General features: G+C 44.6%; 1 protein-coding gene across 3 annotated transcripts in view; it reads right to left on the reverse strand.

Moving 5' to 3' along the window:
- LOC135050113 (ephrin type-A receptor 6) overlaps positions 1–23,569 on the reverse strand; it is a 1,497,116-nt gene that overhangs the window by 59,483 nt on the left and 1,414,064 nt on the right. For all 3 annotated transcript variants that reach the window (XM_063956287.1, XM_063956286.1, XM_063956285.1), the window contains one exon: positions 16,157–16,366. In XM_063956287.1, the coding sequence (XP_063812357.1) occupies positions 16,157–16,366 (210 nt within the window). The remainder of the gene's footprint in view (positions 1–16,156; positions 16,367–23,569) is intronic.

Raw genomic sequence — 23,569 nt, forward strand, 5'->3', positions numbered from 1 at the left:
GAGAATCCGACAGCGTGATGATGACGTTCGGGCGCGCTCGGGTTAGCCGAGCAAGGCGGGAAGATCCGAGCCTGCTCGGACCCGTGTAAAAAACCTGAAGTTCGGGCGGGTTCGGATTCAGAGGAACCGAACCCGCTCATCTCTAGTCAGAAGATAACGCAGGCGTGCCTGGGGAAACTGGGGAGTGGCTGGCCGAACGCAGGGCGTGTATGTGACGTCAAAACAGGAACTAAACTGTCTGCAGTGATCGCAAGGTAGGAGTAGGTTTGGAGCTGCTCAGAAACTGCATGAAAATTTTTCCAAGCAGTTCCGCTAACCTTTCGTTTGCACTTCTGCTAAGCTAAGATACACTCCCAGAGGGCGGCGGCTTAGCGTTTGCACTGCTGCTAAAAGCAGCTAGCAAGCGAACAACTCGGAATGAGGGCCCAGGGGCCTAATTCAGACCTGATTGCAGCAGCAAATTTGTTCTCTAATGGGCAAAACCATGTGCACTGCAGGGTGGGCAGATATAACATGTGCAGAGAGATTAGATTTGGGTGGGGTGTGTTCAAACTGAAATCTAAATTGCAGTGTAAAAATAAAGCAGCCAGTATTTACCCTGCACAGAAACAATATAACCCACCCAAATCTAATTCTCTCTGCACATGTTATATCTGCCCCCCCCCCCCCCCCCCCCTGCACTGCACATGGTTTTGCCCATTAGAGAACAAATGTGCTGCTGCGATCAGGTCTGAATTAGGCCCTAGGAGCATCATGTGATATAGTGGCTACATCCTCTGTATGCAGGGGCGCGTACACAGCAATCTCCTCTATAAGTGCTCTGCTGTGACTGGCTGCATTGCACACCATAAGGCAGCTCCCTAACCTGGAAAGCCGACATCTGCTGTTCTTGTTATGCTCACTGAGTGGAATGTAAGTGCGCTGGATGATGTGACACTGGTGAACCTGGGTTACAATAGAAAGTGGAAATCAATAAAGAGTGTTCCTGAGGAAGCAATTTCCCACCACACAGGGAATTACAGGTGGATATGGATGGACGGGCAGAGGCGCATTACAATGTTGTTCTGGGAATATCAACACATCTTATTTGTATGTACTGAAGCCGGCTGCTACGTCTGGAGGAAAATGTCTTATTTTCAGATAAACCAGAATTAGGTCTCTATGAGCCAGATGTAAGAAGAAATGATGGTAAGGACTGGAAGGGTTGTTATGAGGGGATGCAGTTAAAATGCTGTTGGGATCCCAGCGTTCAGGATACCAGCGTTCAGGATACCGATGCTGAAATCCCGACAATGGCGCCAGCTGGATTCCTGGCACACCAGGGCTATTCCCACTCGTGGGTGTCCACGACACCCGTAGAGTGGGAATAAATCCTGTGGCGAGCATAGCGAGCCTGCAAAGGGACTCTCAGCACTTGCCATAATGCCGACATTCTGGCGGCCAGGATGCCGCTGTCGGGATAATACCGTCTGCCGGTATTGCATATGTAAACCGCTATGAGACAGTGTCACATTATTATTATGCTGTTAGGCATATACTGTAAATCTATATATCTAGTTTACTAGAGGCTTTAACAAAAAAAAAAAGCAAATGTACAGTTGTACAGTATTGTTGGAAACTAAAGAGCTACAGGAACAGTATCAACCCTAAGTAGAGCTTAACTTGAGTAGGAAGGACAATGGGGGGAATTCCAAGTTGATCGCAGCAGGAAATTTTTTAGCAGTTGGGCAAAACCAGGGCCCTCATTCCGAGTTGTTCGCTCGCAAGCTGCTTTTAGCAGCTTTGCACACGCTAAGCCGCCGCCTACTGGGAGTGAATCTTAGCATATCAAAACTGCGAACGAAAGATTAGCAGAATTGCGAATAGACACTTCTTAGCAGTTTCTGAGTAACTCGACACTTACTCGGCAACTGCGATCAGTTCAGTGCTTGTCGTTCCTGGTTTGACGTCACAAACTCTCCCAGCGTTCGCCCAGCCACTCCTCGTTTCTCCAGCCACTCCCGCGTTTTTCCCAGAAACGGTAGCGTTTTTTCGCACACACCCATAAAACGGCCAGTTTCCGCCCAGAAACACCCACTTCCTGTCAATCACATTACGATCATCAGAACGAAGAAAAAACCTTGTAATGCCGTGAGTAAAATACCAAACTGCATAGCAAATTTACTTGGCGCAGTCGCACTGCGGACATTGCGCATGCGCATTAGCGACTAATCGCTCCGTTGCGAGAAAAATATAATGAACGAACAACTCGGAATGACCCCCCATGTGCACTGCAGGGGAGGCAGAAATAACATTTGCAGAGAGAGTTAGATTTGGGTGGGTTATTTTGTTTCTGTGCAGGGTAAATACTGGCTGCTTTATTGTTACACTGCATTTTAGATTGCAGATTGAAGTCACCACACCCAAATCTAACTCTCTCTGCAAGAGGAGGATTTACCACAAGGCAACCAAAGCGGCTGCTTAGGGCCCTGTAGGTCTCAGGGGGCCCGCCGATAAGGCTGTATGAAGGGCATTTCCGGCAGACTGCGACTGCCGTCAAAAATGTCGGAGCACTGGGCTGGCTGAATACTCCCATAATGGGGTATGGGGACCTGCTACATTCAGTGAGGGGAGCACAAATCTAAAATGCAGTAACTGAGTGGTGTAATAAAGGAAGTTAGAGGTGAGGGGACATGGTAATCAGTGAAGGGGGAAAGTAATATTTTGTAATAGAATATAAGGAGGAAAAACAACAAATAATGGGGTATATTTACTAAGGTCCCGATTTTGACCGAGATGCCGTTTTTTCTTCAAAGTGTCATCTCGGTAATTTACTAAGCAAAAATCACGGCAGTGATGAGGGCATTCGTAATATTTTGGAAGTCCTAGGAAAAAATCACGAATCAATACACCATCGGTCAAATACGCCTGCAATTTGCTAGAAATCGGGAATTTACTAAAAAGTGCAAAACACAAACACTGCCGTGATAAAATACAAATCGTGAAAAAGTGCTAAAAAAAAACAGACCTGCTTTTTTATCCCGTGTTTGTATAGACATGCACGGATCCATGAGATCCGTGCATGTTTTTCAGTGGGAAGGGGGGGGAAATGTTATAAATTTTCAGAAAAAAAATTGCGTGGGGTCCCCCCTCCTAAGGCAAACCAGCCTCGGGCTCTTTGAGCCGATCCTGGTTGCAGAAATATGGGGAAAAAATGGACAGGGGTTCCCCCATATTTAAGCAACCAGCATCGGGCTCTGCGCCTGGTCCTGGTTCCAAAAATACGGGGGACAAAAAGAGTAGGGGTCCCCCGTATTTTTGAAACCAGCACCGGGCTCCACTAGCTGGACAGATAATGCCACAGCCGGGGTCACTTTTATACAGTGCCTTGCGGCCGTGGCATCAAATATCCAACTAGTCACCCCTGGCCGGGGTACCCTGGGGGAGTGGGGACCTCTTCAATCAAGGGGTCCCCCCCCCAGCCACCCAAGGGCCAGGGGTGAAGCCCGAGGCTGTCCCCCCCATCCAATGGGCTGCGGATGGGGGGCTGATAGCCTGTGTGATAAGTGTTTGATATTGTTTTTAGTAGCAGTACTACAAGGCCCAGCAAGCCTCCCCCGCAAGCTGGTACTTGGAGAACCACAAGTACCAGCATGCGGCGGAAAAATGGGCCCGCTGGTACCTGTAGTACTACTACTAAAAAAATACCACAATAAAGACATTACACACTCACCTTGACAGTATAACTTTAATACATCCATCCACACCTCCATATACACATACTTACCTTATGTTCCCACGCAGGTCGGTCCTCTTCTCCAGTAGAATCCATGGTGTACCTGTAGAAAAAATTATACTCACATAATCCAGTGTTTTCGGCTCCTCGGTAAATCCTTTTGTAATCCACGTACTTGAAAAAATAAAAAATCGAATACCCGACCACGAACTGAAAGGGGACCCATGTTTTCACATGGGCCCCCTTTCCCCGAATGCCAGAAACCCACTCTGACTGATGTCTAAGTGGGTTTCCTCAGCCAATCAGGGAGCGCCACGTTGTAGCACCCTCCTGATCGGCTGTGTGCTCCTGTACTGTATGACAGGCGGCACACGGCAGTGTTACAATGTAGCGCCTATGCGCTCCATTGTAACCAATGGTGGGAACTTTCAGGTCAGCGGTTGACCGAAAGTGACCTCACCGCTGACCTGAAAGTTCCCACCATTGGTTACAATGGAGCGCATAGGCGCTACATTGTAACACTGCCGTGTGCCGCCTGTCAGACAGTACAGGAGCACACAGCCGATCAGGAGGGTGCTACAACGTGGCGCTCCCTGATTGGCTGAGGAAACCCACTTAGACATCAGTCAGAGTGGGTTTCTGGCATTCGGGGAAAGGGGGCCCATGTGAAAACATGGGTCCCCTTTCAGTTCGTGGTCGGATATTCGTTTTTTTATTTTTTCAAGTACGTGGATTACAAAAGGATTTACCGAGGAGCCGAAAACACTGGATTATGTGAGTATAATTTTTTCTACAGGTACACCATGGATTCTACTGGAGAAGAGGACCGACCTGCGTGGGAACATAAGGTAAGTATGTGTATATGGAGGTGTGGATGGATGTATTAAAGTTATACTGTCAAGGTGTTTGTGTAATGTCTTTATTGTGGTATTTTTTTAGTAGTAGTACTACAGGTACCAGCGGGCCCATTTTTCCGCCGCATGCTGGTACTTGTGGTTCTCCAAGTACCAGCTTGCGGGGGAGGCTTGCTGGGCCTTGTAGTACTGCTACTAAAAACAATATCAAACACTTATCACAAAGGCTATCAGCCCCCCATCCGCAGCCCATTGGATGGGGGGGACAGCCTCGGGCTTCACCCCTGGCCCTTGGGTGGCTGGGGGGGGGGGGACCCCTTGATTGAAGGGGTCCCCACTCCCCCAGGGTACCCCGGCCAGGGGTGACTAGTTGGATATTTGATGCCACGGCCGCAAGGCACTGTATAAAAGTGACCCCGGCTGTGGCATTATCTGTCCAGCTAGTGGAGCCCGGTGCTGGTTTCAAAAATACGGGGGACCCCTACTCTTTTTGTCCCCCGTATTTTTGGAACCATGACCAGGCGCAGAGCCCAATGCTGGTTGCTTAAATATGGGGGAACCCCTGTCCATTTTTCCCCCATATTTCTGCAACCAGGACCGGCTCAAAGAGCCCGAGGCTGGTTTGCCTTAGGAGGGGGGACCCCACGCAAATTTTTTTTTACATTTAAACTTTATTTTTTTTTTAAACAAAGTGCACAATGAAGCCCAGCACGGATCTCTCAGATCCGGCCGAGATTCATTGTATTAAAGTCGGCAGTGTTTTACAAGTCACTCACGTAAAACACTGCCTAAAAAAACGAATGACATCGACATCGGAAAACCCGAAAATGCAGAATACGGCAGCTTAGTAAATTAGTCGTAATCAATTCAAAAAGTTGCATATTTACACTTTCGATGTCATTCGTGATTGAACTTTGACCTCAAACGGGAAAACACGAATCTTAGTAAATTTACCCCAATGTAAGAGGCAGAAATCAGGAATGAAAATATAGTGCTATTTATTGGTTGAGGGAGGGGGGACCTAAATTGGTATCTTGCTTAGGGCCCCATGAGGTCTAAATCTGCCTCTGCTCTCTACACATGTTATATCTGCCCCCCCTGCAGTGCACATGGTTTTGCCCAATTGCTAACAAACTTGCTGCTGCGATCAACTCAGAATTACCCCCAATGTGCATCCTTGGATTCTCTCTGAATCTACCATCCGGCAGTTTTGTAGGGATAAAAAGCCTTTTAGGCATCCAGGTAAACTGGGAACTTGTATGTGCTCAGTGGGTGGTCTTCTGTTTGCCGACGGTCAGCCGTAGTGAACCCGTGCTCAGTCACCCCCCTTGGAAGCTATATGAATTTCTCATCCCCAATACATAATCCTGCTGTGCCAAGATGGCCTTACTCTATCACTTGCTTCACTGCGCTTTTTCTTTCTTTCTGGTTTTCAACAGATAGTAGTCACTGATTGCTCCTAATGGCCTGTCAGTCTGGGGTAGAGAATACACCTCTATCTCTCTGTCCCAAAGAAAAAGAGACCACCACTTTCTCCTCAGACTCACTTGCAGCACTCTAGGTGCCATGAGGTTGTGGGTAGCAAATGCAGAATTGTATTTAATGACAACAATACTACAAGATCACCGCATTGGACCATTATGCAGTCATACAACTAAACTATTGTAGAAAGTGAAGTGCACATAGACGTGTCGTAGCAGGGCGTATCTCTGCCCTTATCCGACACCCCCTGTCTTTGACAATTAAAAGGTTTTGGGACGATACATGGTTTATTCCACATATCAAACACTGGTATAGATATTTGGATAATATATATATATATATTCTGATCAGAAAAGTTTAAGTCTCGAGTTGTGGGCATGCTGATGCCAGGGACTGTGCCGAAAGACTTCACTGACACCAGTAGCCAAATACCATCACATTGAATGTTTCTGCAAAATGATGTAAATTTTAAGAAGCTCAGAGTTTGATCTCTGCGAGCCTCATCCTATACTTTTAGTAGGAGTAATAAAGGTACAAAGTCAATAAGTCATCTCACTCTTATTAATTGAAGTCAGAAATGAGGCTAAAGCAAGAATGATTTTAGGAGAAAAAAGGGAAATCTTTATTTTATTAAAAGTGGAGGTGCTAAATTGATAGGAGGTTGCACTATATTGTGGCTTGTGTACAGTGCTCTCTCAACAGTTTCCAGAGGCATCTACAGGGTTTGGTGAGCAAACATGTTCCTTTAAATGAGCTGGTCGGCCATCTGGCAACACTGGTGTAAAACCAAGGTATTGCATGACTCAAATGCAGTGCTGTTTCTAGTGGCGAGCGAGCTGCGTGATTGCACGGGGCGCCTGCTGCAGCACTTGCTGGCTCCTATCCTGCTCCCTTTCCTCCCTCCCATAGTCGGAGTTTTGTGGAATGACCCAGTTGCGTTGTGCCGTCACAACGCAACTGCATCATTTCACAAAACTCTGCCCCCCCAAGCGGAGTACTATGGGCGGAAGGAGGGGGAGCCTGATAGCAGTCCTGGCGGGCTAACGCCAGAAAGTACTCACTCCTGGCAAAGAGCATTACCCCTGGCAATGAGCATTACCCTTGGCAACAAGCATTACACACTGCTGGGAATGAGCATGATACCCAGAGCCAGAGCATGCACCCATGGCAACAAGCATGGAACCCCTGGCAATGAGTATTAGACACCCCTGGCAACAAGCATAACACCCATAGCATGAAACCCCTGGTAACGAGCATGACACACAGCATATGAAACCTCTGGCAACAAGCATGACACCCAGCGCATGAAACCCCTGGCAACGAGCATGACACCCAGCACATGAAACCCCTGGCAACAAGCATGACACCTAGTGCATGAAACCCCTGGCAACAAGCATGACACGCAGCACATGAACCCCCTGGCAACGAGCATGACACCCAGCACATGAAACCCCTGGCAACAAGCATGACACCTAGTGCATTAAACCCCTGGCAACGACCATGACACCCTGCACATGGAACCCCTGGCAACGAGCAGGTAATTTAAAAGTACTTAGAAGCTTTACTGTAGGTCACGGGTATTGAGGCGTATGGCATGATATGGTGCAGGGGGCATAATATGGTGCAAAGGGCATTATTGTGTGGGGCTTTATATTGTGGAATGTTTTTTTTCCCCCTGTGTTGGCCGATGGCCTGTTGTTGCAGGGTCACAAAAAACTGGGGCGTACGGTAGTCTTTTCCTGCGAGGCCATGCCCCCTCACCGACACACAAAATAGTTTTTTTTCTATGTCTATAGGGGTGCATTTTGGAATGTCTACAGGGGAAGGCGCATTGTTTTACTGCTCGCGCTGGGAGACAAATTGTTTAGAAACAGCCCTGCTCAAATGTAGTGCACTTTGTAAACGCCCTCTTTATCTTACTATACTATGGTGATTATTTGTCAAAGCTTGGAGAGAGATAAAGTGGAAAGAGATAAAGTACCAACCAAGCACTGATACATCTCTCCTAAGTAACTAAAATTAAATATTCCTTTTAAAGAACTTAAATTTGTTTATTTCCAGTCCTCGATCTACCATTCATTGCCAAGCTACATCACTGCCAGTCTTTTCTCCAACACCTTATTGCTCATTAATCATTTCACAGGAATAGTCTGTTCAATTTGGTGGCGTTTCAATTCCTGTCTACATGTTCAAGCTCTGTGATGTTATCTTGACTAATAAAATCACACATTCAAATTATTCAGAGGAAAACACATCTAGATACTGATGTCTGATGCAATGATGTTAATATTAATAAATATAATTGCATCAATGTAGGATTATAATTATAATTATGATATGCCTGTACTCTGCAAGTCACATTTCAGGTTATCTGTTGCTACATTATGACGGCTACTAATATAGATCAGCCGGATTAGATGCATGAGGATTGCATGTTACTTACAGTAGGTAAGTTCTCTTTGATAATTTCCCAAATGAAATAATTTCTCATGAATCTTTTCCAGGCCCCACCAGTCCATTGGTACTTACTGTATAGCAGATATCATTGTGTTTTGCAAGAGAAGCATTTCTATAAGTATTTATATACCACCAGGAATAGAACCCCAAATAAATAACGATAAGATCGAGTGCGGAAAAACAGCCTGTACAGCCCGTGAGTAAGGTAGTGTCACGCACACTCAAAAAATGACAGTACAATTTCAAAATATACCAAAGGGTACACAAGAGCTATAAATGCAACACAATTACAATAAAACTTTCCGTCCCTCAAGAAGATAAATTGTGTTGCTGTTTCAGATGGACTGAATCTTCCTCCGCGGACAGCTATTGCATCCACATTCTCATTCTTACACAGCAGCTCATAAAAAAATATATATATTAGGACTCCGACCCAATATGTAGTCTTATTTAATAAACAACAAGTTCAAATAAGGAAGAACAAAATCATGGACTCCTACACAACCAGGTAGACATAAAGGCAATGCGCAGATAACCAAACCAGGCGGCCGCAGATACAGGTGGGCAAAAGCCAGGCAGGGTCCAAACGTAGTGGATAAAATAGATATATCCGGAAAAAGGTACCTATGGGTATCAAAACGCATTGGTTAGGATGAGAATGTTTGAACCCTGAATGGCTTTTGCCCACCTGTACCTTGCTTGATAGGAGTTCCTAGCTTGAACTTGCTTTTTAAGGAAAAGCAGTGCTACGCTGTTGGAAGTTTCCCTTCTCTTTTGAGGATTTTACTATGAGGAGGTTTACTATGAGGATCCACTATGTTCTGGTGACTGAACTTGACTGTGGGAATAGACGTTTGAACGTACAGTACTAGCACCCTGACTCCACATGCGCTTTTGTCTACCAGTTTATGTAGACTAAATATTGGGTAGGAGTCCGAATATATACCTTTACTTTCTATCATATCGGTGATACACTATTTAGCATTAGCACCATTTTGTTTGTTTTTTTAGCTACCGTAAGGGGTGCCGATAGCTGTGCTGGGCGCAGGTACTCGGAGGGGGCGTGGCCATTGCAAGGAGGTGTTCTGCGGCTGCCTGAAGCAGCAGTCAGTTCTCTCTCTCCCCCACCTCAAGGGAGGGGGGCGGGTAGTGGGACCCAGGCCTGGGCACAGGTCAAGAGTACCCACTTCCCCCTCCTTTCTGCACCACTGCTACCATGGAAGAATGGGAATGTGGATCTGGGAATGAAATGGATGGGAATGGGAATAGGAATGTGGGACCTGTCTGTGGAGGAAGATTCACAATCTATTTGAAACAGCAGCACAATTTATCAAGGCACACAGGGGGTAATTCAGAGCTGAACGTAGATGTGCTAAAATGAGCACATCTACGGTCAGATTCTCTGACATGCGGGTGGACGCCCAGCACAGGGCTAGTCCACCCCGCATGTGTAACCCTACCCCCCCACCCACCCCATCACTGGTGTGAAAGCATTGCACAGTGGCAATGCTTTCGCACCCGCCGAGTAGCTCCCTGCCTGCGCAGCCTAGCTTTTTGGGGACGGAGTGCCTGCGTGTGATGTTTGCGCAGCAGCCGTGGCTCGCCCTAGTAAGGGTCTGTACACATTTGCGTTGTCCAGTCCCACCCCACCCCGATGGTGTTCTAACGTCGTTGGTACGCCCACTTCTGCCCCGTGACCGCCTCTGCCTGTCAATCAGGCAGAAGCGATCACACCAGTGAGATGGTGTGCACGCGCAGTGCGGCCGCTGCGTATGCGCACAACAGAAAGGGCTTCAGGGTGCAATCACTGTTGTAGCAGCGATCAGCCCTGGATCATGCCAAGAGAGTTTTACTGTAATTGTATTGTATGTATAGGGCCTGTGTGTCATCTGGTGTCCTTTCAAACAAATACATAGCTGCTTCGGACATTTGCGGACACGTTTTTTTTTTACAAAAGGGCACCAGCCACCACGATAACCAGTATGCTTGTTACATTTTAGTACATTACTGCAAGAATGACAATTGGGGACATTTATGAAAAAGTGAGAAGCTGCTTTGTGTACAGTGACCAATCCGATTCTAATTCATTTTTCTGGTATAGGAAATGGAAGCAAACATCAATTTGTTGCAACAAGCATCCCCAATGTTTCCTTTAAATCTGTATTCATAATGGCCCTGATTCTGAGTTGGATGCAGCAGTGAAGCTGGGCGCAGTGGTGCAATGTTTTTTATATGCACACGCATCAGCGTTGCACCTGGAATGTGTTCCAATGGTGTTCATACAGAGATGCAGTAAAGGGGAGACTATACAAACTCCACACCATTGGGGCCATGGTGAGAATTTAACCCATGACCTCAGTGCTGTGAGGCAGTAATGCTAACCATTACACCATCCGTGCTGCTTATAGCTGAACGCAACCTCATCACCAACACAGTAACTCTGCACATTACATTAGTTGTTGTGATAACTGCACCAGAAACTAGAATATATTTTTAAAAGAGACTGTAGAACAAAACAATAAGTAAAATGACAAGCCATAGTATTTATATCTTCAGTGAATAAAAAAATGTTTTTACAACAATTCAATCTAGTTCCGCAGTCCCTAGTTTTCTCATAATGGGATTGTATTTGATCCAAGCAGCGAATGCGTGAATGAAAGAGTCTGGGTGAGCTGTCTAATGAATAAATCAGTGGCAATAATTAAAAGTGAAAATGAATAAACAGCTGAATAAGTTAATTTATGAGGTTGTTTAAACAGTGCAGATCTTATAAACATGGCAGTGCGCCACATCATTTCCGCTAACATAATCAATAGCAAGAAGGCTGCAAGTGCTTGGCTTGGTCTCACTAGACCAGATTAGAGCACTGTAAACTTCATTATGCATGTACCAGTGTAGCATCTGAGTCAAGGGCACCGCGGACAAGTAAGAAACTGGAAAATATGGGCGTACAGGCAGTGTTCTAGCACAGTTGCAGCCATTTTAGAGCTTATGTTGTTGCGTAATTTAGGGGTTGATGCATTCTGAATGTACAGTATGTGTAAAACAATTGTCATACATTCTTCAGACTTGTAGATATATGCTGACTCGCATATATGTCAAGAAAGGGATCCACTCTTTAGGTCGACAGTAAGTAGGTCAGTCTTTAGGTCGACAGTAAGTAGGTCGACACTGTCTAGGTCGACCACTATTGGTCGACAGTAAGTAGGTCGACATGGTTTCTAGTTAGAAAGGGACTCTAGGTCGACATGACAATAGGTCAATATGAGTTTTTAAAAAAAAAAATCATTTTTTTAACATTTTCATACTTTACGATCCACGTGGACTACAATTGGGAATGGTAACCTGTGCCAAGCGCAGTGGTAGCGGACCTAGGCACCTTGCCCGAAGTTCGCTCGCCATGCGAGGGGACACGGTGCACTAATTGGGGTTCCCGGTTACTGTACAGAGAAAACGACACAAAAAAAAAGTAAAAAACTCATGACCTTTTCTCATGTCGACCTACAGTCCCTGTCGACCTAGAAACCATGTCGACCTACTTACTGTCGACTAATAGTGGTCGACCTAGACACTGTCGACCTAAGTCTAATCTACCTAACATACCACACCCGTCAAGAGAGCACAAGAGAAGAGATTGTGTCTTGAAAATGTTAATAATAAATGCACTTTAGCAGTCAAGTGGGGATCTTCTTTCATGTATTGAAGTACTGTCAGCCAATCACAAGCAGCTAGACCAAGCCTGGCCAACCCGTAGCTCTACAGCTGTTGTTAAACTACAATTCCCCGCATGCTCTGCCACAGCTTTGCTGTTATGGTAGGCTATAACTGTGGCAGGGCATGCTGGGATTTGTAGTTTCACAACAGCTGGAGAGCCACAGCTATACAGTGCTGCTGGTGTCATCATCATCATTATCATCTCCACTATGTATCTGTACGCCAAGCCTTATCCCGTTGATGCAAGTTCGAGATATGCTCAAATCTAGATACAGGTTCATGTTAGATAACATGTGCAGTACAGAAATGTGTATATTTATATTGACTTACACCTCAAAATATAATGTCCAGCTCTACATTAGGCCCACTCTGCATATATAGAGTAATATACATTTTGCAGTTTCATTGTTCATTTGACATTTTGCAGATACATATAGTAGTTATTTCTATGACTGAAGGGCAAAAGTCTCTGCAAAAGTCAAAATATCATCCCAGAGTATTCCAACTATGCCCAATTTCCACTAACGCCAGATCATCGTAAGATTTCACCCAGTGAAAATTATATCTTGTAATTGCATAAAAACACTGACTTTTAGTGAGCTGGTACCCATCACACAGCACAGTTTGTAATACAAAATGATGTAGATACGTACATGGTTTGCGGAAGTGACCTTTGTGCCAACCAGCCTTTGCCCCAGAAACCTCAAGACGGCCATGTTGTTTGTTAAATTATGTGCGAGTTTGCATGCAGTAAAGACACACTGACCATACAGCAGGTCCGTTGTCTTGTCAGTCACATACATTTACACTGTATTTAACCTAAGTCCACCAACAATTCTTTTGCCATAAATAAAATGACCTGCAGCTCTCTAGAGATGGTAGAAAACCAATATGTTTTCAGGCTCTGCAAAAGACAATATTGCCGTACTGCTGATGCCTCAAATCCACCATGATGCAACACCCCTTATCCACCCCATTCTGCAACCCTGGCCTGCACAGAATACACCAGAAACGCACCAAATCGTAAAATGCCACTGCTGTGTTTTCAGAAAAGAAAGGTTAGACTGACAAAAGGTAGGTGTGAGGTCATTATGGTAGTGAAAAAGGATCATTTACACTGCACCATTTCATCTAAGCCCCAACATGTGTGTAGGCTTTTGTTTGTCATATGCAACTAAGACAAGGAGTTTCTGATTGGTTGCTGGGGTTGGTAATGAACCCTGATATCATGTCTAAACATGGTATCAGGATTCATTACAAACCCCAGCAACCAATCAGAAACTCCTTGTAGAAAAATACCTCAATGAAGCCTTGTAATTGGTTTGATCATGATTTTGAAATATTCTGTGGCGATACTATAACTTTACGGTGCATTCTTTATAGCTTTCATTTAATTAAGAACTTGGTTATGTCCGTGTGTAAAACTGAGGCCCAGCCTATTTAGGATCTCAATTGTGATTGTACAAATAGGATACAAATGATTATATTTATTAAAACTAAGTTGTTTCTGTACCCAAGAAAATTCACAAAGGAATACATCAACATTCCATAACCATCCATTGGACAATTCTAAGGATTTTAAGGAACAGTACTTTGTCTTTCTTCTACTGTATTCCATTCTATTTTATTCAGTAGAATCTTATTTCTATTAGATTTTTTTTTTGTTAAGAATAGCTGAAGCTTTACAAATGTAATTGTGCAAGTGACATTTTCCTCTACTCCTACTCGTAGACGTTTTAAAAGAACATCGTGAATTAATAGAAATAAATAATAGAAATTATTTTAGTAAGAAATAAAATACATATTGGCCTTTTGTACCGGAATCAACTTACCGTAACTAATGCTAAAAAACGCCTTATTAAATAATAATAAAATTACACACATAGAATTGTGGGAGGAATAATGTTAAAACTTTTTATCCGAACTGTAAACTGGTGACAAAGGCATATTGAGTATAGAAAGCTTTATTTATCTTGTAATATAGACAGCCTCCACTGTTTGTTGAATATAGAAAGCTTTATTTATCTTGTAATATAGACAGCCTCCACTGTTTGTTGAATATAGAAAGCTTTATTTGCTTCTTTAATAGGGATAAACTCCACTATTTGTTGAATATAGAAACAATATTGCTTCTGTAATAAAGGCAGTCTCTGCTTTTTGTTGAATATAGAAAATGTTACTGTTCTGGCCTCCGCTGAGAGAACGTGACAGCATCTGAAAAATCATTGTGTTCTTAAGAACCCCCATTTTGTTCTTAAGATGTAAATTATGTAACATAATATGGCCAAGGAAATGTAGATTGCTCCAATAGACAGTACATTATAGCACCTTCTAACATTTAACCGGGTGTGCAACACGTTACCGGTGCGTGGAATCCTGGCGGTCAGCATACTGACGCCGGGATCCCAGACGCAGAATGCCGGCAGGGTGGCGAGTGCAGGAAGTCCCTTGCGGGCTTGATGCGCTCACCACGCTGGGGGCTCGGTGGCGAGCTGTGCTCGCCACAGGTTCTATTCTCACTCTATGGGTGTCGTGGACACCCACGAGTGAGAATAGCCCCTGTTGGTCAGCATGCCGACCATTGGGATAGAGAGGGGGCGGGATGTAGGGGGAGGTGGTGTGACCGGGGGTCTCCTGACTGCCGTTCACATAACTGCAACCCATTTAACCATCTGATGTTTCACAAAATGTCACAAATTGTCAAAACCATTGTTTCCCATGAAAAATATGTGGATTTGTTACATAATAATTGCCAATCATTTGAAGCTTCATGTTGCAATAAAAGCTGCTTCATATGTATATACTTATTCCAGATATTTGCATATAAATAAAAATGCTTTGCAATGTAATGATATTCTGTACACCAGTGTTTCCCAACCTCAGTCCTCAAGGCACACTAGAAGTCCTGGTTTTAAGGATCTGTGCTCAAGAATGGATATACTTAAAACCTGCACTGTTCGTATGAATTGGATACTGAGACTGGGAAACACTGCTGTAAACATTCCCCTTTAGATTGTAAGCTCTCATGAGCAGGGCCCTCATGTGCATATCCTTTTTCTTACTTTAATAATCTTCAACTGCACCAACTCCAGCAGTCTTCTGCCACCCCAATACTTATTCCAGTGTCATCTGCTGATGTAGCTCTGTTTAGTTACCCTGTACTTGTCCTATATTGTCGTCAACTGTAAGTTTTCCTGTTTTGATTATTTGTTTATGTACTCTGTAATTGGGCGCTGCGGAACCCTTCTGGCGCCATATAAATAAAGGATAATAATAATAATAATAATAATAATAATAAAAAGTACCCCTAATGTCCATTAAAAAAAGAAAAAAAAATCACGATAATTCAGCTTTGACCATGACCTTACCAAGACACTCCCACTACTGGGGTCAACCTCATCCACAAAGAGAACACACCTTCTATATTTGGTAAATGGAACTGCTACATGTAAAGTAGATATCAGAGTCTCTTGTGTATCAAATAAGCACTTTATGCCAGAGGGGTGGTCTTCTGTATGCCGGCGGTCGGGCTCCCGGCGCTCAGTATACCGGCGCCGGGAGCCCGACAGCCGGCATACCGACACTTATTTTCCCTCGTGGGGGTCCACGACCCCCATAGAGGGAGAATAAAATAGTGTGGCGCGCGTAGCGCGCCACCGTGCCCGTAGCGTGGCGAGCGCAGCGAGCCCACAAGGGGCTCATTTGCGCTCGCCCCCCTGTCGGTAAGCCGGCGGTCGGGCTCCCGGCGCCGGTATGCTGGTCGCCGGGAGCCCGACCGCCGGCCAGCCGTAGTGAACCCATGCCAGAGTGCTCGGTGCAAACCACCTGGTTACTTTTTATACATTCCAAAACATTTTTTGAAAGGTCCAATTTTCTTACTGTATACTGTAAACAAAGCCTCTAATGACAGAATGACAGGTTAGTGTATACATACTGTGGTGGTGTAAGCAGCTTCAGGATCATCTTCTAGCACTCGCGAAAGGCCAAAATCGGACACTTTGCAGACCAGATTGCTGTTGACGAGGATGTTCCTGGCTGCCAGGTCACGGTGTACGTATCCCATGTCAGAGAGGTATCTCATCCCTGATGCAATTCCTCGCAGCATTCCCACCAACTGGATGACAGTGAAATGACCGTCATGTTTCTGTAATACAAGACAAAGATTAGATAAACATCTCACTATCAAAATCATGCATCTTCTATTTTCATCTAATGGAGAAAAAGACCTGAATGATCAACATTAAACTGTTGGAAGCCAAATGATTCTAAGCATTTATATCTACCACAGTTAAATCTCCAACTGTTTATTTACATACCCTCCAACCAGCGACGGACTTGGGCCTTAATTCAGCCCCGGCAGTCATGAACGCGCGCGCTGAAGAGGGGGCGCGCACACATCACAGGGGTCATGCCGCACGACGTATGGGACTCGTGGCATGCCCCCCCATTACCATGGTGACGGTTGCTGGGGTTGCACCGCGAGTCCGGGGGCGTGGACTCGCGGCACCCCCCCATTTCCATGGAGACCATGGAACCAGAGAGCCGGAGGCTGCGCTGCACGCGGCCTTCCCAGCTCTCTGAGTGACCGATTCGGCCCACCTACTTATCGCCCCTTCTGGCATGTGCCAGATGGCCAGTCCGGCCATGCCTCCAACTGTACCTTTTGGCAGGTACAGTACCTTTTTTTTATGGTCTGTACCGATTTTTGGCTATCCTAACTTCCATTGAAAGTATAGGAAAAGGGGTGTGGCCACGCCTCCTTTTTTCGGATTTGTACCGATTTTTATGTGTAAAATGTTGGAGGGTATGTATTTATAATAATTTATTACTTTCATTTAACACTTTTTTATGTTTTTTTTTATAGTGAAACCTCTCCACTACAAGCTCTACTCATGACTGTCACCTACCAAGGCCGCACTGAGGGCCTGATTCAGACGTGGTTGGAGGTGCTATCGCTGCTGCTTACATGGAAGCACTAATATGTCAATGCAGCAAGAGGAGTCTAATATAAGTAGATGCTTCCTGCTTGCATTAGTGCTCTGTGCTGCTTCCTAGGATGCAGCACTGGAACACCTGCAACACTATCGCCCAGCTACGTGACCCATCGGATATCCGGCTGCCGCAGATCCAAAGAGGACAGGACATCTGAGTCTTCCAACAGAGATCCTGGCCTCATTAATACCCCAAAGCAGAGGAAACACGCCCCCAAACTGCAGCAAACTGTCAATCACTGATCTGCTGCCGATGTTGCAGGCCCGTACTGAACATGCACAGTATGGGTCCTGCACATGCACAAAGTACTAAACATCGGTACATTGTGCTATGTGCCGCACCTCCATCCACGCCTGAATATGTAAGGCCTAGATTGCATTATTACTGTACTGATAATCTTTATGATCTGCTGCATATTTTTTTAACATACATCTTTAATTGATCAGTTTTTAGCATAAAACTGGCAATACATGACAAAAAATTTAGGCCATGCTAAATGGTTTGTTTGATTTTTTTTTCATCACCAGTCAATGTTATGTCATCAGACACTTTTGGTGATGAGCAGTCAATGCCATACTCTCTGCATAATATGGCAGGCATTGCAATGCTTTCTGCCACACCCCCTCAAATGGCTGGCCACACCTCTACAACTTTGAATCCTCCTTCCCTTCAGTGGGATCTGGGTGCATTTCGCATGAAGACACCCTTACTGTACTTCAGCTGTATCTATATGCCCCATCCACCCTCCTCCCAGCCCACTGGTTGCAGGGAGTCGTAAGTGCAAAATAAGGGCTATTTGCCTTAGCCAAAGACGCAGCTCGCAAAAACTGCAAATTATGGGGGGAAAACAAGCAACTTACTGTACGTTTTATACCATCTCTAAATGAGAACCAGTATTGCGAGAAACCGAAAACCCACAGTGTAACAACAACCATCAAATTACTGTTTGTCACTCAAATACAACTATTCTCAAAAATACATACATACAATGCTAACTTTATAGTTTTGCTGAAAGCCACTTTATAATGTCATGGCAAATTATTGATATTTCTAGCTACACAGTAACCTATCAGTAATAAAAGCACTATTGTAATGTATAAAATCTATTTAGCACCAGCTGAGCAGTCCTGACACTACAATAACATGCTTCATAATATACTATCTATATCAAAGTGCCACCTCCATCCGTCACAGCAGAGATAAGACTCCGTTATGGCAGGGCTTGGGGCAAAGCCTATGAGGTTAAAAGCTCAAGAGAGATAGACTTATGTTGTGTATCTAGATTCTGTGGCTATCAGTATCTGCTGTAATAATCTGTAGAGTAATGGAGAACTGCACAACACTCAGCTAACATATATAAAACCAATAGCTGGAACACTAATAAAAAATTCATATATTATAGCTGTATCATAAAAGTATTGTAATAAAGAAATGTCATGATGCTGGACAATTAGGCACTTTAACTACTACAGAAGAAAAGAGGTTGGACAGGCGCACTGGTTCCCAGTTATAGTGGACTACAGATATTAAACCGGTATATACAGTGGTCGAAGTTGGAATTTAGAAATAGGGGTGTGGAAAATGTAATAGAACAGACGGGAATTTGGGGTACACCTAGAACCCCAGAAGCTTTTAGGATTTTGATTACAAAAAAAAATAATCTGTTTTAGATAAATGTTAACACTATATAGAATAAAAGAAAACATATTATATGATATAAAATTATCCAACCTGTGTTCCCTACCTACCATCCACCTCTTCCCCAAATCTGTTTTATTTCACCTTTCCTGAATATATATCACGTCACGTCTGCTCCTCTTACTTTCTCCTTCCCTTACTTACCCCCTGCACTTATCATACTGTCTCTCACTCTTTAGCCTTGCAGATTTCACTCCCTTTTTCCATATGTCACCCCTGCACATAACTCCCTCCTTCCATCTACAGATAGATCCACAGTTATCTTGGCTTCTTTGCTGCGCTTAGGCATACCATGGTTTATTTACATAAACTCTTCATCTATTGTTCTCAGATGCAATACAATACAGAGAACAATACAGTAAGGGATTAAGTCATTACAGCAGGGGATTAAGTCCGACTGCGCAGTCTCATTTAATCCTATTAAAGGCCAAGATAAACATGGACCCATCTGTATCTATTACCCCTTTACCACTCCTTCCATTGCTAAGCTAACTCCCTTCTTCTACACCCGGAATATCACTCCCACGCATTCCATCTCTTAGCCCTGCACCTCACTCCTTCCCCTCTCTCCAGCCAGTGGCAGGTGCAGCATGTCCGAGCAGGCAGATATGCAGGCGACTGGGTAGACATGCAGGCAGGCAGACATGCGGACTGGCGGGTGATGGGGGGCAGAGAGATGAGTCACCTTACACCCACAGCTTCAGTGTGTCAGAGGAATCCCCCCATTTTTACTCATCATCCTTCCAAACTCAGTAAGTTGTCCCAGCGGTGGCAGGTCAGTGGGGTGGTGCTAGCAGCCCTGGAGCCATAGGGAGGCTATGTCCACTAATGAGAATGGGGGATTGCCTGTATCTGAGGCAGACGCTCAGTGCAGGAGTGAATGTACTGAGCTGAGCCGGCGAATCTGCACAGCTGTGTGTAAAGGGCCCCATACACTAGGGAGATGTATCTCAGCAATGACTTCCATGCAATTTTCCTGCAATCTGGCCGGGAGCTTCCCAGGAGGCCTGCAATTGCATACTCATACTTGAGTGTATTATTTTTACATGTGATTTATCTCAGGCAATCTAATGTTATTAAACCTATTTCCATGCAATTGAGATAAATCTCACGTGTAGCACGTATGATCTGCGATTGCGATGGGTGACACACAGGAGCGCGCAATCACAAGAAAAGTACATGCAATTTGACATTTTTATGTATCCATCTCAGGAACTCATCGCAATTGCACGAAAACGTGCAATATCACACTAGTGTATGGGGCCCTTGAGTCACAGCTGTGCAGGTAACTTACAATGCCCGAAGATTGAAGTGGCGGTATGCCATACCACTGTATACCGCCCCACTTCGAGCACTGGGTATACAAAGTATTAATTATTGAATAGTAGACAAAAGACAAAAAACATAACTCAGTGGTGGTTCATATGCACATTATATTGGAACCACTCCCAGTGCTGCAAGGATCTCAGTTGTCAAAAATATATCACCATGGACGTATATATAATATTTTACAAAGAATGACATTTTATACTCAGCAGTTCTGCATACAGTTGAGTGCCGCAGAATGTACTCTTAGGGGGGAATTCAAATGTTTATAAAGTCGGTTGGGTGTCTGTTTTTTCCTGTCTATTAGATAGGAAAAAACATACACCCAACTGACTTTTCAAACAATTGAATATCCCCCTTAATTGGGTACACACTGGGGGTCATTCCGAGTTGATCACTCGCTAGCAGTTTTTAGCAGCCGTGCAAACGCATAGTTGCCGCCCACGGGGGAGTGTATTTTCACTTTGCAGGAGTGCGAACGCCTGTGCAGCAGAGCGCCTGCAAACACATTTTGTGCAAATCAAGACCAGCCCTGTAGTTACTTATCCTGTGTGTTGATTGCTTCGACGAGTGACACGGTAATGACGTCAGATACCCGCCCAGCAAACGCCCGACCACGTCTGCGTTTTTCCAAACACTCCCAGAAAACGGTCAGTTAACACCCATAAACGCCCTTTTTCTGTCAATCTCCCTGTGTTCGGCTGTGCGATTGGAATCGTCGCTAGAACCAGTGCAAAACCACAATGGACTTCGTATCCATATGACGCGCGTGCGCATTGCGGTGCATACGCATGTGCAGACTAGCAGTTTTTTTCACTGATCGCTACGCAGCGAACAACGGCAGTTAGCGATCAACTCGGAATGACCCCCACTGAGCGATAACCTGCGAATCAAGTAGAGATGAGCGGGTTCGGTTCCTCGGAATCCGAACCTGCCCGAACTTCAGCTTTTTTTACACGGATCCGAGCGACTCGGATCTTCCCGCCTTGCTCGGTTAACCCGAGCGCGCCCGAACGTCATCATGACGCTGTCGGATTCTCGCGAGGCTCGGATTCTATCGCGAGACTCGGATTCTATATAAGGAGCCGCGCGTCGCCGCCATTTTCACACGTGCATTGAGATTGATAGGGAGAGGACGTGGCTGGCGTCCTCTCCATTTAGATTATAAGAGAGAGAGATTTACTGGAGCTTAGGACTAGGAGGAGTACTGTAGAAGTGTAGAGAGTGCAGAGAGTTTACTAGTGAGTGACCACCAGACAGTGCAGTTTATTTAATATATCCGTTCTCTGCCTGAAAAAAGCGATACACACAGTGACTCAGTCACATACCATATCTGTGTGCACTGCTCAGGCTCAGCCCAGTGTGCTGCATCATCTATATATATTATATATCTGTCTGACTGCTCAGCTCACACAGCTTATAATTGTGGGGGAGACTGGGGAGCACTGCAGTGCCAGTTATAGGTTATAGCAGGAGCCAGGAGTACATAATATTATATAGTGAGTGACCACCAGACAGTGCAGTTTATTTAATATATCCGTTCTCTGCCTGAAAAAAGCGATACACACAGTGACTCAGTCACATACCATATCTGTGTGCACTGCTCAGGCTCAGCCCAGTGTGCTGCATCATCTATATATATTATATATCTGTCTGACTGCTCAGCTCACACAGCTTATAATTGTGGGGGAGACTGGGGAGCACTGCAGTGCCAGTTATAGGTTATAGCAGGAGCCAGGAGTACATAATATTATATAGTGAGTGACCACCAGACAGTGCAGTTTATTTAATATATCCGTTCTCTGCCTGAAAAAAGCGATACACACAGTGACTCAGTCACATACCATATCTGTGTGCACTGCTCAGGCTCAGCCCAGTGTGCTGCATCATCTATATATATTATATATCTGTCTGACTGCTCAGCTCACACAGCTTATAATTGTGGGGGGAGACTGGGGAGCACTGCAGTGCCAGTTATAGGTTATAGCAGGAGCCAGGAGTACATAATATTATATTAAAATTAAACAGTGCACACTTTTGCTGCAGGAGTGCCACTGCCAGTGTGACTGACCAGTGACCTGACCACACTGACCACCAGTATAGTTAGTAGTATACTTATATTGTGATTGCCTGAAAAAGTTAAACACTCGTCGTGTGACTTCACTTGTGTGTTGTTGTTTTTTTTATTCTATAAAAATAAAACTCATTCTGCTGACAGACAGTGTCCAGCAGGTCCGTCATTATATAATATATAATATATACCTGTCCGGCTGCAGTAGTGATATATATATATTTTTTATATCATTTATCATCCAGTCGCAGCAGACACAGTACGGTAGTTCACGGCTGTGGCTACCTCTGTGTCTGCACTCGGCAGGCAGTCCGTCCATAATTGTATACCACCTAACAGTGTTTTTTTTTCTTCTTTATACATACATACTACTACGACATCTCTTTATCAACCAGTCTATATTAGCAGCAGACACAGTACAGTACGGTAGTTCACGGCTGTGGCTACCTCTGTGTCTGCACTCGGCAGGCAGTCCGTCCATAATTGTATACCACCTAACCGTGGTTTTTTTTTCTTTCTTCTTTATACATACATAGTTACATAGACATCTCTTTATCAACCAGTCTATATTAGCAGCAGACACAGTACAGTACGGTAGTTCACGGCTGTGGCTACCTCTGTGTCTGCACTCGGCAGGCAGTCCGTCCATAATTGTATACCACCTAACCGTGGTTTTTTTTTCTTTCTTCTTTATACATACATAGTTACATAGACATCTCTTTATCAACCAGTCTATATTAGCAGCAGACACAGTACAGTACGGTAGTTCACGGCTGTGGCTACCTCTGTGTCTGCACTCGGCAGGCAGTCCGTCCATAATTGTATACCACCTAACCGTGGTTTTTTTTTCTTTCTTCTTTATACATACATAGTTACATAGACATCTCTTTATCAACCAGTCTATATTAGCAGCAGACAGAGTACAGTACGGTAGTTCATGGCTGTGGCTACCTCTGTGTCTGCACTCGGCAGGCAGTCCGTCCATAATTGTATACCACCTAACCGTGGTTTTTTTTTCTTTCTTCTTTATACATACATACTACTACGACATCTCTTTATCAACCAGTCTATATTATTAGCAGCAGACACAGTACAGTACGGTAGTTCACGGCTGTGGCTACCTCTGTGTCTGCACTCGGCAGGCAGTCCGTCCATAATTGTATACCACCTAACCGTGGTTTTTTTTTCTTTCTTCTTTATACATACATAGTTACATAGACATCTCTTTATCAACCAGTCTATATTAGCAGCAGACACAGT

This window comes from Pseudophryne corroboree, chromosome 2 (assembly GCF_028390025.1).
Source record: "Pseudophryne corroboree isolate aPseCor3 chromosome 2, aPseCor3.hap2, whole genome shotgun sequence".
NCBI lineage: Eukaryota > Metazoa > Chordata > Amphibia > Anura > Myobatrachidae > Pseudophryne > Pseudophryne corroboree.